The 15,095-nt window shown below is 41.0% G+C and overlaps 1 protein-coding gene and 1 long non-coding RNA gene across 8 annotated transcripts in view; one reads left to right on the top strand and one right to left on the bottom strand.

The window, feature by feature from the left end:
- Positions 1-15,095, bottom strand: part of FARP1 (FERM, ARH/RhoGEF and pleckstrin domain protein 1) — a 186,231-nt gene that overhangs the window by 63,715 nt on the left and 107,421 nt on the right. For all 7 annotated transcript variants that reach the window (XM_081198308.1, XM_081198305.1, XM_081198309.1 and 4 more), the window contains exons 3-8: positions 10,698-10,802; positions 7,249-7,291; positions 4,544-4,622; positions 2,541-2,638; positions 1,114-1,228; positions 223-370 (exon numbers count right to left, since the gene is read on the bottom strand). In XM_081198308.1, coding sequence (XP_081054434.1) covers positions 223-370; positions 1,114-1,228; positions 2,541-2,638; positions 4,544-4,622; positions 7,249-7,291; positions 10,698-10,802 — 588 coding nt within the window. The remainder of the gene's footprint in view (positions 1-222; positions 371-1,113; positions 1,229-2,540; positions 2,639-4,543; positions 4,623-7,248; positions 7,292-10,697; positions 10,803-15,095) is intronic.
- On the top strand, positions 6,006-10,499 carry LOC308589446. The gene is made up of 3 exons (XR_014009252.1): positions 6,006-6,828; positions 7,270-7,500; positions 9,725-10,499. It is a non-coding gene; the product is annotated as an uncharacterized lncRNA (long non-coding RNA).

The following is a 15,095-nucleotide window of genomic DNA, read 5'->3' as shown; positions in this document are numbered from 1 at the left end:
TAAAACCTTAGCTACCTTAAGGCTTTAACATCCAATAACTATCTGCAAGAGAACTATCTGCAATGGGGTAACTGCCCTAGGGCTTCCCCATCGAAGAGGCCATCTCTACACTGGCAAACAGTTACTACAGGGTACTACCAGACTGGATCTCACAAGATAGCAGCTATGAGCTGACTCCTACTCATTTGCAGTCTAGACTGAACTATGATTAGAGCTTCTCACCTGAAACACCAGAATGCCTGTATGGGCAACGGCCAGGTTTATCTTAGTTCCTTCCCTGTCCTTGGCTCGATGCAATCGGATTCCGTACATTTCCAAACGACGGGCAATCTCAAGCAGCTGGAAATCTGATTCTGCTGGTGTCTGTCCACTGAAGGAATGATAATTGATTTTACAGAGGACAAAGAAGGTTTAAAAGAACCGTTAGAGCTTTTCACGGCAGATGTTGTTTCCTGCTCAGACTTGCATAGAAAGTCACTGTGAAACAGACCCTAGCACCAATTTGACGGCTTGAAAGACCTAGTACAAATAAATTTCATATCTATTGCATGTCCTTGCATGCTTTGTGACTATCTGCTGGAGCAACAACTGGCACACTAGACTGTGACCACTAATATTTTAAACACTCAAAGAGTAGTTTCAGGTGTACCAGTGAAGCAAAATGAAGACATGAAAATGAAGAACAGCACAAAAGGTTTTAGGTGGCTTTATTCACAAACTGGATAAATAAATGTAGAAAATAAAACAAAAGAAGAAACGAGTAAGCTGAGGAAAAACAGAGACTCGCCTTCTTTCGTGTCCTACTCCAGAGTCCAGTTTTTGTGCTTTCTACTACACAGGTACTTATACATAAAACATTGTCTTTCTCCCTTTAATTTTTCATCCATCCCCAAAACCACTTCTGCAATGCCTTTTTGGAACGCAAAACTTCCATTCTTTCTGCTGTTTGTTATCACCTCTGCCCTCTTTCTCTACTCTGTTATAAAGCCCTGTCTTCTCCTCAAATCTTTCTGCTGGTTTTCTTAGATTATAAATCCTAAGGACAAAAGTCCTGCTTAATAAGACAACAGCACTAAGAATGCCATTACTTAAGCATTAAATAGTAATACTTACATGTGATTACGATGAAATTCCATGATTTTGTCTTCTAATGCTTCTTGCTGAGGTATATACTTGTTCTTTGCTAAGTGTTCACGATCAATGGTTTCGTCAAAATCCCCAATCTCAGCTAGGGAGAGGGGGGAAGAAAGTGCACTCAAATAGGTGAAATGTATGAGGCAGTCTATTCCAATGCATGTTTATTTATCAGTAAGCTCTACTGAGTTCAATAGGATGCATTCTTAAGTTGTATGGATGCTTATTTTCGAGGTGGAACGAACAGAAAATCCTGAAAGATGCAGTGAGCGGTGAATAACAGAGCACTGTACTTGTGGTCCTGAACATTTCATGCAAAGGACTGAAAACAGGGAGGAAGGAATACTGAGCTGTAGGGTCTGCTGTCAATTAGCAAGGATCCATTGGGATCAAACCACAGCAGTGAGATTTCTGAGGGTTCAGCAAATTACACAAGCTCCTCTTGAAAACATGCAGCATTTTCCAACGCATCATAAAGCATGCTGTTCTTTACAGCTGCTTTTCTCAAAAGGCCTGTTTTTCTTCTGTTACAGGACTTCTGTGGGAATAGTAGATGGCAATGTGATGCCCAGAGTAGAAAATTCAGAGCGTGACACCCCAAACAGTGGTTAAACTATGATAATAAATGAAAGAATTGATAATTGGGTGCCTTGTGACAACAGCCTCACCCTGTCTGCTGGTCTGCATTTCTATCTCTACCAGTTTCATCTTACTCGGATGACACATATGAGACAGGACAGGGAAGATTTGGCACAGTAGATAACTAGTTAGAGATACTCTGGAGAGAAAATGCACTGAGAAATGCAGAAACTTTGATGAAGAAAAATAGTGGCATGTGGCTCTCACTGTAGTTCTCTTTCAGGCATTTTTGCTGGCACATGTCACATTTACACTAACGAGGAAAGACGTGTATAAGGTTCTAGTCACACATAGGAGAGCACAGAAAATCACATGCAGACCCATCAAAACCATATGAAGGCAAACACAATAGAAAATGCCTCACAACAGATACCACCATGAATTAGCTGCTAATCTGGCAGACAAATTGTGAAGGGCAAATTCTACCTGCGCTAACTGCGCTAAATCCCACCAGGTGTGTGTGTGTGTGTTATTTATTAATCCCATTTCGATTATACACATTCCAGCGGCAAAGAATATTGAAAGAAACAAGCAAATAGCAATTCCTTCCTGCTTCCATTTTCGCCACAGTATTTTGAAACAAGCTGAAGAAAATGGATGCCACTCAGATACTAGCTCAATGCATCTTTGTGAACATACATTTATGATAACGGCAACTGACCTTAATCTATTGAAAATGTATTCATAAGTCAGTATTCTACCTGGGAAACAAACACCTTATTCTTCAAAATGCAGGAAGGGTTTGGAGATGAGCAAGTTTTACTTACACTGTACGATGTGTGAGATCAAGAGAGCAGCACTGGTGTCGTTACAGGTTAGTCTTCCTTGTGCTAAATCCTGCTTTACCTGCAGTGCAAATAAGTACCTGAAAACACAAAAAGAAAAAGCAGTGGAGGAATGAACAAGGCTTCCTTGGAGTGGCAAGGACATCTGTGAAATCGAAATGTTAACAAGGGGAGATCCCTTCCACTTCGCAAACAAGAGATAACTGCAAAATAATGTAGTGGTTGTACGGTCTTCATGGAATTAATTCTCACCTTTGGAATTATGGGTGTCTGAAATATAAGCACTCTCTGGATTTCCTGAACTTGCAACTAGTAAAACAGTACCCCCCCCTTTAAAACAAACTCATAAGCTATGCAGGCTAACAATTGCATCAGAAAACATTATATCCTATTTATGTTGGATATAGGGCTTTTTTTTAAAAAAAGGAAAGAAAAAAGGAACAAAAACTCTACCTAGTGCTTAAGGCACAGTTAGATTGCAGTTTGGCTGCCTTGTTAAACTAATCTTAAAAAAAAAAAAAGTTTAGCATTGCATAAGAACGTGGCCACTCTCTCTGAAATTTCCATTTTAAGATCCACCACATTTTTCTTATTCAGAGAGCAAGTGAGAGTTATCTTCTCAGAAGAGGGTATCAGATTAGTCTGGTCTTTGATTTTGATTTTTTAAAGAACCTGTGATGCCCTATGTTCCATCTGCTAGTTTCTTCCATAACTTCCAGGCAGTGGCGTAGCGTGGGTTGTCAGCACCCGGGACAAGGCAAGTAATTTGCGCCCCCTAACCCGTGGATTTGCGCCTCCTAACCCGTGGATTTGCACACCCTAACCCTAACCCCCAGATGTTGCGCCCGGTGCGGCCGGCCCCCCTGCACCCCCCACGCTACGCCACTGCTTCCAGGGGTTGCCTATACCTGAAAACCAGCATATTAAAAAAGCAAATGAATAAATGAATAACAACAAGTATTTTCCATTCACTGTTCTTCCTTTTAATATTTGCTCCAGGGCCTTGCCTGCTACTGAAGATAAGCTTCCAGGACTATTGTTACCTGCCTTTATTGTCTTTCAGGAATATAAACACTATTCTCCACCCATAATCCTACCACCACCAACCCTTCTTAGTACATGTTAGTTTAAGAAGCGGGAAATCATGGAGGGGGGGAAATCAGATGAAACAGAAAAAGTGATGCTAAAACTTCAAAGAGGTGCAGATAAGTAAGAGCAATTAAAATTACTAATATGCAATGATGGTTCAAAGGTCTATGGTACTGAAACTCAGCATCTCGCAGTAGTAGCAGCTCGCTATAATGCTAGGAGAATTTGAAACAGTAAAACCCTCCCGCTAAAGTATGTCATTTATATATTCACTAGAGGTGCACACCCTGAAGATTACAGAGTTATAATCCTGTACACAAAAAAACTCCCCCCCCCCCAATTTTGAAATAGAAAACTCATTACAGAACTGGAAGCGCAACTAAACTTGTAGGAGGAGGGAAATGTTTATACCTACAACTTGGGCCAGATACTGATTCCATGGTTTCTCAGAACTGGAGAGGACAAATAGGCACCAAAATATAGTGTGAAGACCACAGGAGCCTTATACCCCTTGAACAGCCTTGCACATGAATTATATGTCTACAGCATGTGGATGTCATGGAAACTGCAGTTACAATGGACACATTTACAGAGACTTCTAAAATGTCACTGAAAGCTGAAGCCACAAATGGCATCTTGCTGCCAAACCAGGAAAGAAGAGGGCCAATCTGTTGAGGTCTCTAGGCCCTTTCCTTGCTATACCAGCCAATGGCCCCATCCAGATTATTGTCAGACCAGGCACTAGAATCCAATTCAAAATGAACTCCTAGCCCCTTGTCATAATCTGGTTTATTTTTTCTTTTCTTCCTCCAGTAGTATATCTACATGCATGCTTCAAGCAGCTGTCAATCCCCTCCTTTAATGAGGCACAAATGAAAATGGATGGCACTACTGACCTTGTTAACTCCTCTTGCAGTTGAGCATGATCAGGTGGGAAGAATTTCACCACGAATTTTAGAATCACGTGCTTAGGCCCTAGGGGGAAGGAAAGGGGGATGGGTGAGAAGAAACCTAAAATTCTGAATTAAGTAGTTTCCTCCTGCTCACACAAACACCTTTGTTTGAACTCAGGTGTGACTAGTACCCATCAACCACCCATTGGACACCTATTCACTTTGAGCCAAGACTTATTTTGCCAAAGTAATAGCACAAAGACAGCTTTCAACGTTTTTCTGATCCTTGTGGATCAGAATGGCCACTGGCAAGTGTGTGCTGCTGTGTTAAGAACATAGAAAGTTGCCTTATACTGCCATTCTGTTGGCCCATCTTGCTCCTAAACCTGGTGCCCTTCCAGAACGCTTTTGATTACACTCTCATTAGTCCCAGCCAGAACAACGATTCTCCTTTCTTCACAGCATGACAATGCAGGAATCTCAGACCAGAACTCCAAGCCTGAAAGCCCTTTTATTTTTAATAAAACTAAAGGCAGTGTGGACATTTGTGCTCAGATGATCTCTGCGTCCGCTTCCAACCACATAATAAAACAATGGCTAATAGTGTCCCCCTTCCCCACACTTCTTCAATTATGGTTGCCATTCCCTGATTAAATGCAGAAGCTGACCGACCCATGATGGTGTGAGTATCCCAAAATAATTTCTTTAGAACTATGTGTAGGGTTGTTGAAACCTGGATTCCAAATGGGAAGGTGTCATCTCTGTAGCTGACACTGCAGAAAGCTATAGAAACTATGTGCTTCATGAAACCAATTTATTTGAAATGTGCAGGCAGTTGCGAAATGTGGTGATTGTGCATAGGCTTCTTGAGCAGCCTGTAAGATCATATTCTTGCTACCAGTAACATGCAACTCGTGATTACTGCACTGTTGTGCGACTGTTATGCTTTATGTATGTTAAGAACACAATACTGGTTTGTGTTTTGAAAATTGCAGGGCCAGGTTTATCCCACCATACTGTCTTATTCATGTTTTTGTACTTTATGTTGTATTGCTGGTGCTGTTTATTTGTATGCAATTATATTGTTATACTGGGGGAAAAGAAAGGCCTCAATGAAGACGTGATTTTTAAAAAATACTCTTCCTTAAAGGAATAATTCACTACATGTGGGGAATGCTGGGTGTATGTGTGGGAACATTAACAAAATGCAACACCCGACAACTGAAGTGTATTCAGCCACCTCATCCGCAAAGCTAAGTTCTTAAGGACTGCAGACATAAATAGCAAAACTTGCCTAGCTTCTAACCTTCTTTCTGAAACCACCCCTTGTGACTTGCTGCAATGTTCTGAAGAAAGAGAGACGTGAGCAAGCACAGATGCACGGGAGTAAGCAAATGGTTTCAATCATTATAGCATATTCTTTTTCAAAGCCACACTGACAGGCTTTGAACCAGGAGAAACTAATGCAACATAAATTAATTCAAGGTGTAAGTCAGCATTCACGTCCATGCATCTAGCCTGTTGTGCAACTGGCAAATAAAGCTGCCAGTGGCTATTGTCAGAACCTAATTTGGATAAGCAGTCTGCTGAACAATTTCGTAAAGTTCTGCTAGAAAGGTAGCATATAAAACACTTCACCATCACAAAGTCAAAACAATACACGGCATTCGAAAGGAACTAGTAGTCCCCTGATCCAGTTCAAGTAAACTATGGTCTGTACTGTTAAGGAAAATGGTTTGATTTCCTGAAATGGGAATGTTTACTTATGTTGAATTGCCATGTATTTTTAGCTTGGTGTTTTTCCTTTGACAGTAGCTCTCATGCAACTGGCTGACAGTGAGTCACATGAGAGAGGCATTCTATTCTGTTGTGACTGTTATTCCTGTAGCTGTCGTTTGACTGTTTTCTTCTCTCTCTGTGTGATAGGAGAATGGCTGCTGAGAGAGACTTCTCAGGATACTGCTGAGGACAGTGTGTGTTAGTGTGATCTGTGTGTACACACACACACAAACACACCATGGAGTGGATCTATCCTGTATGTGTTGCAAGAGGTGAGAGTGCACCTTGCTTAGCTTGTCCTGCCTCCAACATTCTTGGACTTCCACATAGGGGTGCAATATCTGAACAGGACCTACATATATAAAGTCCAATTACTGTATACCCACTTTGCATGCTCAGCAGCCCAGATAAAATATTGGCGCTGACCATGCAATCAGGGCCTACACATGTTGAATTTTACATACATAGGACCTATCAGAATACTACCACCTGAGCATCCATGGAAGAAGGTGAGTAAAAAGAGATGTCATGCTCTTGCTCTCCACTAAATATTGGAAAGAGCTGAGGTGTTTATGGATTCACGCTTGTCTTTTCTTCTTTTTAAAAATTTTATTCATTACGTACATTTCAATTTCTTAACATATATTATATATCCCTCCCTCCCTCCCCTCTAGGGCTTCCCCCAACTTCCGCTTCTGGTTTGTTTCTCTTTTCACCCACTTTGCTATCTCCTAACAGAAAAAGTTATTAATAACATAACATCAACCCTAAAAACCTAAAAATAAAAGTAGATACACTGTAATATTTCACTATTTTCTAAACATTTTCTAATACTAATAATGTGAATGTTTATTTAAATCCTGCCATCAAGTCTATTGACTTTCTTTGTTTCTGCAAATATAATATAAATGGTACACATTCTTACGTACTTCTGATCTGTTTCACGATAGGTTTCAAAAGATCCAACCATACCTAGGGGAAGGAGGGAGAAACGCACACGATCATCTCTGCAAATATAGCAACGCGGTGTAGACAACTAAATTATTTGATACAGCATGCAGCAGTCTTCACCACATTTTAACAGCCAGCACACATTTTCCTGCTTTCAGATTCCTCTTTCTCTGCCAAGGGAAACTAAAAGCCTAAACCGCCATTAAACCTCAACCAAAGGACCTTGAAGTGTATGTAACAAGAAGCATTCAAAAATTTAAAGACAATGGCAAAACCTCAACTAGTAGCGGAATGAACAGTCACAAAAACCTCCCATTGAAAAATGGAACAAGGCTGTTAAATTGCTTAATGCTGTGAGGGCGGTACAGCTGCTACTCTCCTGTAGCTCTATTCCATGCCTCTTAGGTAATTTGGGAATATAGAAAGCACACACAAAGGGTGGAGATCATGGCAGTGTTACACCCAGAGTAGTGACCAAAGAGAAAAGCTAAATGATCTTATCCCTCTCTTGTGGCTTCTGCCACTCTGATCAGTCCCTGGGTTGGGTGGCTTGCTGGTTGGCCAGTCAATTAGATGCATCACTTACACAAGCTGGTTCTAGCCTTCCCTGTTGCAGGAGGCAAGTAGAGAGCTGCGCCATTAAAATACTCGTGGGGAAATAAGACTATTAGTCATGATAGCTATATGACTAAGTGGAAGTATGCCTTTGAACACCAGTCCTGGGGGCTGACTATCAGAGAGGGCTACTGCATCTGGTTGGTCACTGAGGAAAACAGCACTGGACCTTTGGCTTGATAAAGCAGGGCTCTTACATGAATTCCTCTGCTATCAAAGTAGCATCCCAAAATTCCATAGGGAGAGTAGTAAACATGCAGCTTCCATAATATAAAGCCTATTTGGTCTGAGCAACATTTGATGATGCTTCCACAAACTCCTGGTGCATGAATGAAAGTGGGGGAGAAAGCTGAACACACCTGGAAAGTTAAGATACAGGTGAAGCTGACCATCTTTACAAGACAGAGATAACAGGTTCAGACTTTAATACTATGCACAGTTACCAGGGAGTAAACCCCACTGAATTTAATGGGACTATCTTCTGAGCAGACATGCACAGGACTGTGATATAAGTAACATGTCATATTAATAGAATATACAGTGGTACCTCGGGTTACATACACTTCAGGTTACAGACTCCGCTAACCCAGAAATAGTGCTTCAGGTTAAGAACTTTGCTTCAGGATGAGAACAGAAATCATGCTCTGGCGGCACGGCAGCAGCAGGAGGCCCCATTAGCTAAAGTGGTGCTTCAGGTTAAGAACAGTTTCAGGTTAAGTACAGACCTCTGGAATGAATTAAGTACTTAACCCGAGGTACCACTGTACAAGCTTGGTTGGGTTTAGATGCAACATTTATATCACAAACCAATACATGTCTACTCAGAAGTAAGTCACCGTAGCTTACTCCCAGATAAATAGGTATAGGGCTGCAGCATTAAATGAGCATGCTTTTATTTAAAAATAAATAAATCTATAACATATGCTTCTTACAAAAAGAAAATTCACCTTTCTCCTGGAAATGAACTATTTAAAAAATAGGCTTTAGAAAGGAATACAGGTGGCTCTTTGGGGATAGTACGTAAAGCTAAAAATCACATACAGTAAAAACACATGGGGTTCCGCCCCCTTTCCCTTTTATTTTTTTCAAACTTTGCAAAGTATGTAGTAAAGCTGAATGCACCGAAGTTAAATGCGCATAAGCTGCGAGTTACCTGTACGCATACAGTGGTGCCTCGCAAGACGAAATTAATCCGTTCCGCGAGTCTCTTCGTCTTGCGGTTTTTCCGTCTTGCGAAGCACGGCTATTAGCGGCTTAGCGGCTATTAACGGCTTAGCGGCTTTAAGAAAAAGGAAACAAACTCGCAAGAACTCACAAGACATTTCGTCTTTGAAGCAAGCCCATAGGGAAATTCGTCTTGCAGAACGACTCAAAAAACGGAAAACTCTTTCGTCTTGCGCATTTTTTGTCTTGCGAGGCATTCGTCTTGCGAGGTACCACTGTATTTGTTAGGTATGACCTCGAGCAGCTTTAAATTATGCGAAGGCAAAACTCATTTCCAGTGTCCTTGTTATAGAAGCATAGCCCCAGGAGCCACATTTGAAGAAAACCCAAAAAAACCTGAGAAATATTTAAATTATTCAGTCCCCCCCCCCCATTTTTATATTATTAAAGAGCTAAAATAGCAATTTAACAAAGGCATTTTTCATTTCAAGGTTCTTTTCTTAAGCACATGAAATTGTATAAATAATTCCTTTGAGATGCAATTTGAAAAGCAAGCTTTTTTTAAAACCATATTTTTGCTAGCCAATAAAAACCTTTAAAGCGCTGGTCATTTATTTGTTAGCAACATCTTAATGTTTGACGGCATTCCATTAACTCTACATCTTGTTTTTTTAGCTTCACATTTGGCACAGTGAAGAATGTTGTGCACTGCCAATTTCCTAAAGAAAATGAGTAACTAAGCTACAAATGACTGGGCATCCTGCACAGGAGGAGGTAACTGTGCCTTGTTATTTTTCGCACAGAGATTACAACTGGAAATGGGTAAGAAGCAACTCAGGTCAGAATCTCCTTGCCAGCAATATGTGAATTTATCCCAGTCAAAAGGGTAGTATAGGAAGCCATTGCCAAGCTACGATAGGTGGTCCAATTTTTCTAGCAGAGATAAACCAATGAATGGACAAAACAAATGCTATTTACTGGAACGCAGTTTGGACAAAGATATTGCAAATTATATGGAGACTATTCAACATTTATCATCTATGTATAAGGACAGCAGCTTTCTTGTTTTAACCAACCTTTTTTAAAAAAAACCAACCCTTCTGATAGAGCTTATGATTCTATTATGCTAATAACAACTCTGAACACAAATTACATGTTCACATGTAGTTCTGAAACATGTGGAAGTTTGAACTAAGGAGAGGGGCTTTTCTGCAGTGGTACCCCAACTCTGGAATACCCTCCCTAAAGAGGTAAAGTTAGTGCCAATTTCACAATATGTTTAAGCACCAGGTTATTTTTCTAACCATTAAAAAGGTTGTGCAGTCTGTCTGCTTTTACTTTCTATATTGTTCTGTTGCATCTCAGTATGCAATTTACTCTGATGGCTGTTATTTGATTGTTTAGGTACTCTGAATAATTTTATGTCTATTGTACGCTACCCTACTGCCTTCGGAAGACAGTTTAGAAATACTTTAAATAAATAAAATTTAAAAGCTACACCTAGCTGCATATGCCCCATTTTGTTTTTCTTCTTCCAGTACCAGAATAAGAAAACTGGGAAGCATTTTAAATGCAACTGCTTGCAAGCCCACTCCCATGTTTATTTTTACGCTGACAAAATATGCATATAAAATGCTTCTTCACATACCATGATCTTTTTATGATCCAGATACTCAAGGCCAAAATAGTCACCTTCAACAAGGTTAAGGTGAGTGCAGACTGCATCCAGCAAAACCTTCCCTGGTGCTCTTTGCTGTAATTAAAAACAACAAAAGGTTACACGCTGTACATCCACATGAAAAGAAAAATAAGTTAAAAATAAATATAAATCCAGTTTCCTTGGTGAGCACAAAACGCAATTAAAATATAGTTAGGTGTTCAATTGAAGGAAAAGCAGTAGCTATTTTTATTTGGATGCCAAAGTGTTGGGAGTACTGACTCAGTTGTGGATCTTTTTCTCATTTGTATTGTTGCAAGGATTGTTGGAACTGAGATGGGCAAGAACTGGCCCAGAATGCTCATTCTGTGTGCAACTTCTTTGTAACAAGCCACTCTGTGCTCAATATTCATTTCTGCACGTCTTCTGATTAAGCAAGGTAGATGATTACTGTTAATAGATTTGTATGGCCATTCTCAAAGTTCAGCTTGTAACCATTTCCACAAAACTGCATCGCCATTTTTCTTTACAAATCCGTATCTTAATAGTTTCAGAAGCCACACCAGTCGAGCTGAATAAGATTCACACACTGGACCGAAACGGAAGCGTCAGCTTCCTGTTCTGCCTTCCCTCAAGTACCAGAATCAGAATAAATTATGCAAAACAGTAAAAACAGCAGAGTAACTACTACACTGTGGGAAAGAAGAAATGCAAATATGCTTAAACAAACCAGGATGCAAAATCCAAGTGTTATCTTCCAATGAATTTAGGAATCATTTTTGATCTGGTTATGCATGCAGCCTTAAAAATAATGAAAAATAAGGCCCACCACCACACCCAGCTCCTGGCAAAGCACAACCTGTGTGTTCAGACCCAGAAACCTCCCCCCTAAATAAATTCACACTTGACTCAAATTTTGGTTTGGTTTATGGCAGAATTTAGGCCACAACTTTATTGGTTACAGAAAGTGATTGGTTGCATAGGCTCTGGTTCGACTAGTTCCCTGCCATGCAGGTAGCGCTGACCCAGGTTCCAGCATAGGTCAGCCAAGGGTGAACATCTGGATAAGCGGAAAGCCGGGAACGGGCTAACTCTGCCACCCAAATGTCCCCCTGGACTCAGGCATGGGCACAACCCCCTCTCAGGGGTTGACCAAACCATTGAGTCCCTGGATTCCTTTAACAGAATACCCTTCACATAGGGATGGCGAGAGCGTTCTCCCATCCCTATCACCTGAACCAGAGCCTATCCTCAACCTTACAAGTTGTGACAATTTGCTACGCGGCAGGCGAAACCCAAATGGCAACAGCCAATCAGCCAAGTGGGGGAAATTCCTGCGTGTCCCTGTCCCAACAACAGACGACGGCATAGAAAGGTCAATCGCAAAATGCCCTAAAAGTAGGGAGAGGTGGGTGGATGTTCCGAATGCACGCGCCGAAAGAGGAAGTTCTGGGTCACGTGCATGGGCATAAATAGGTCCCTCGAACCGTTTGTGTTAAGTTGTGGGTGAACACATCAGACGACACAGCGATTCTTCAAACAGCTCTTGTTTATTCACAGGCCGGAACAGAACTGAACTGAAGGGTTCAGCCAGCCTGCTTATATAGAGCTCCACTAGAATGCAACAGTAACCATTTTCTGTAACTATCCAATCACTGAACGTCACTTTCGGTCCCTTATTTGCATATGTGGACCTGAACTATCTACAGTATCCCCCTGCTGGCCCAGGGTGAGAACTTCAGTACATAACACCTTGGACTGTGTCCCATTGGCCAGATTGTACCCAGCTTCGAGGGACCTACCAACCGGGTGTTGTGGCTGTCCAATTATACCCACCCACAACACAGGGTGTCGGTTTTCCAGGTCTCACCGCAATACATGCCCTCTTTAAGGGAGGACCCGATTTCTGTGCAGAAACAGGCAAGCAAATGGTAATTCACGCTGGACCTGAGTTGTCTGTTCGTCCCTGTGCTGGCATCTCTGTGACCTAGGCAACGAAGGTGACAGCAGCACCTCCGAACTGGACTGAGCACCTGACTTCTCCTGAGAGGATGGGCTGGGGTGTGCCCTGGCAATGCTGAGGAGCAGTACTGAGATGGGAGAAGAGGTGAAGAGAGATACAGGAGCTGGGGTGAAGTGGGTGAGAAGAGCAGAGTGCTGGGTGACTACCCTGGGATCTGACTCACCCGTATCTCTCTGTGACGGACCCCATCCCTAACCCACAGAGCCCCTCTCCAGGGTCATCAGCCATTTCAGGCTCAAGAAACTGTTGACCTTTCTGGCTTCAGATATATATATTCCATTCAAATGAGGGGAGTTCACAGTAAAATCCTATGCATGTTCACTCTGTGCTCCCCCTGTGCTCAGTTGGGCTTAGTTTTTTTCCCTATGTGTGTTTAGTGTTACCGCCTAAGTTATGTGTTCAGCATTCTTCATGTCTGCTAGTCACTTCCACTCTGCTCAGTCTCAGTCTCCCCCCCCCCCCACCCTGCCAAGCCTGGAACAAGGGTATTTATTCTTCTTTCATTAGAAAAAGCTCAGGGTCTCCAATAGCTTTAACATTTGCTTGACCCTAAAGAAGTTCTCAATCAATAAACAGATTATCTTCTTCTATGGTCAAGAACTTTGTGTACCTCATTCTTTGAGATGACCTTTCAATCAGGAAGTGGTTGAAGGAGAAAAATGTTCAGCAATGTTTACAGAACCCATGTCCTGGAAGCTTTTTCTTTTTAATCCACTGCTTCTTTGAGCAAATTGATCCTTCTAATTTAAAGAGATTCTTCATCAGCCCAGTTAGACACTGCTATCAACACACAGTTTTTAATCCACCTCAAGTGATTTTGGATTATGATTTTGTAAGCGAAGTTTCTCATAGGCTACTAAATCCCTTGCACTCCAATAAAGCTGTAGTAACAAAATAGAGGTTTCGTAGGGTTTTAAACTATCCTAGTCAGCCATTTTTCTAAATGGAGATAAAATCTAATTTTATTTAATAACAAAATGGGATGCAGGCATTAACATTGATTGGCTCCAAATATTTCATTACTTGTTCTTTCCACATTATCTGCTACTTTTATCATTAATTACTGTGCCTTTTTTCTCACTGTGTCTTCCTTTTCTCTCACTGTAATGTTTCTTTTCTTTCTTTACCCCAAGCACAGAGCCTTAAGAGTCGTCTTCAACACCTCTTTCTTTTTCTACTTTTCTTCAGACTTTCCATACCTACTTTTTAAGCATTACAAGTTCTTTCTTTCCTCAGCGTTTGATTATTGCAATTCTCCCCTGCCCTAGTTTGGTTCTTTCTCTGCTTCATTACTGTTCAGATGCTACCAATGTAAAAGGTTCATTAATGGCGCTCCCAACACACAGTTCAGCAACGGGTTTTTATTAATCCAAGTGAAGAGAGGGCTGGGAGAATCAAACCCAAACTCCATTCTTAATTCTACTACTCGGTTGGCTTTTTCTGAATCTCATTTTGATCACATTGATCATTTTATTGCACATTTGCTTCTCTTTGACTTTGTACAGAATCTAGTTTTGAGGCAGTTTTGATTATTATAAATATTGTTCAATCACCTTTTTCAGGAATTATCTTGTCTGTAGAATCATTTTTAAACATAAAACACCAAATGTCTCGTGTTATTAGTAACTTGAGAATGAAAATCATTTGAAAGGAAACAAGTTCCGATTGCTTATCTGCCCATGAGTGCATTACATTTTTTAAAAAAAGTCCCAAGGAGTTTTTAACAATATTGCTTGGAAATGAAAGTTGTACATAATGAGAAGGGAGATTTTCCTCTCTTCTCCTGAACCTTAGGAATTAATTTTCAGGTTGATGATAAATCAATCCAGTAGCCAGCATTTAGAAGTCCACAAACATGAATTCAGTAACTGTTTTTTTCTCATGAAACTGGTCCAGGGAAGTAATATTGACTCTGGAAATGAAGGTCCCATTTAGCTATCATTAATAAAAGCTACTACAGTGGTACCTCTGGTTACGTACTTAATTCGTTCCGGACGTCCATTCTTAACTTGAAACTGTTCTTAACCTGAAGCACCACTTTAGCTAATGGGGCCTCCTGCTGCTGCCGCACCGCGATTTCTGTTCTCATCCTGAAGCAAAGTTCTTAACCCGAGGTGCTATTTCTGGGTTAGCGGAGTCTGTAACCTGAAGCGTATGTAACCCGAGGTACCACTGTACATATGTTTTTTAAAGCCAGCTAAGTTAGTGGCCTTTATAACATATTGTGGGAATGGATCTCATGTTCAAAGAGTAAATCTTGAAAATATCTTGCCATTATTTTGAAGTAACATGCAATTCAAATGAACAAGCAACTCTCTGAATGCAACCAGCTGGAGGTGATCCAGAGGACTTTTTGTATGAAATAG

The sequence above is a fragment of the Podarcis bocagei genome (genome assembly GCF_964188305.1).
Source record: "Podarcis bocagei genome assembly, chromosome: 6".
NCBI lineage: Eukaryota > Metazoa > Chordata > Lepidosauria > Squamata > Lacertidae > Podarcis > Podarcis bocagei.
The sequence above is the reverse complement of the archived record's forward strand: the minus strand, read 5'-3'. Positions and strand labels throughout refer to the sequence as shown.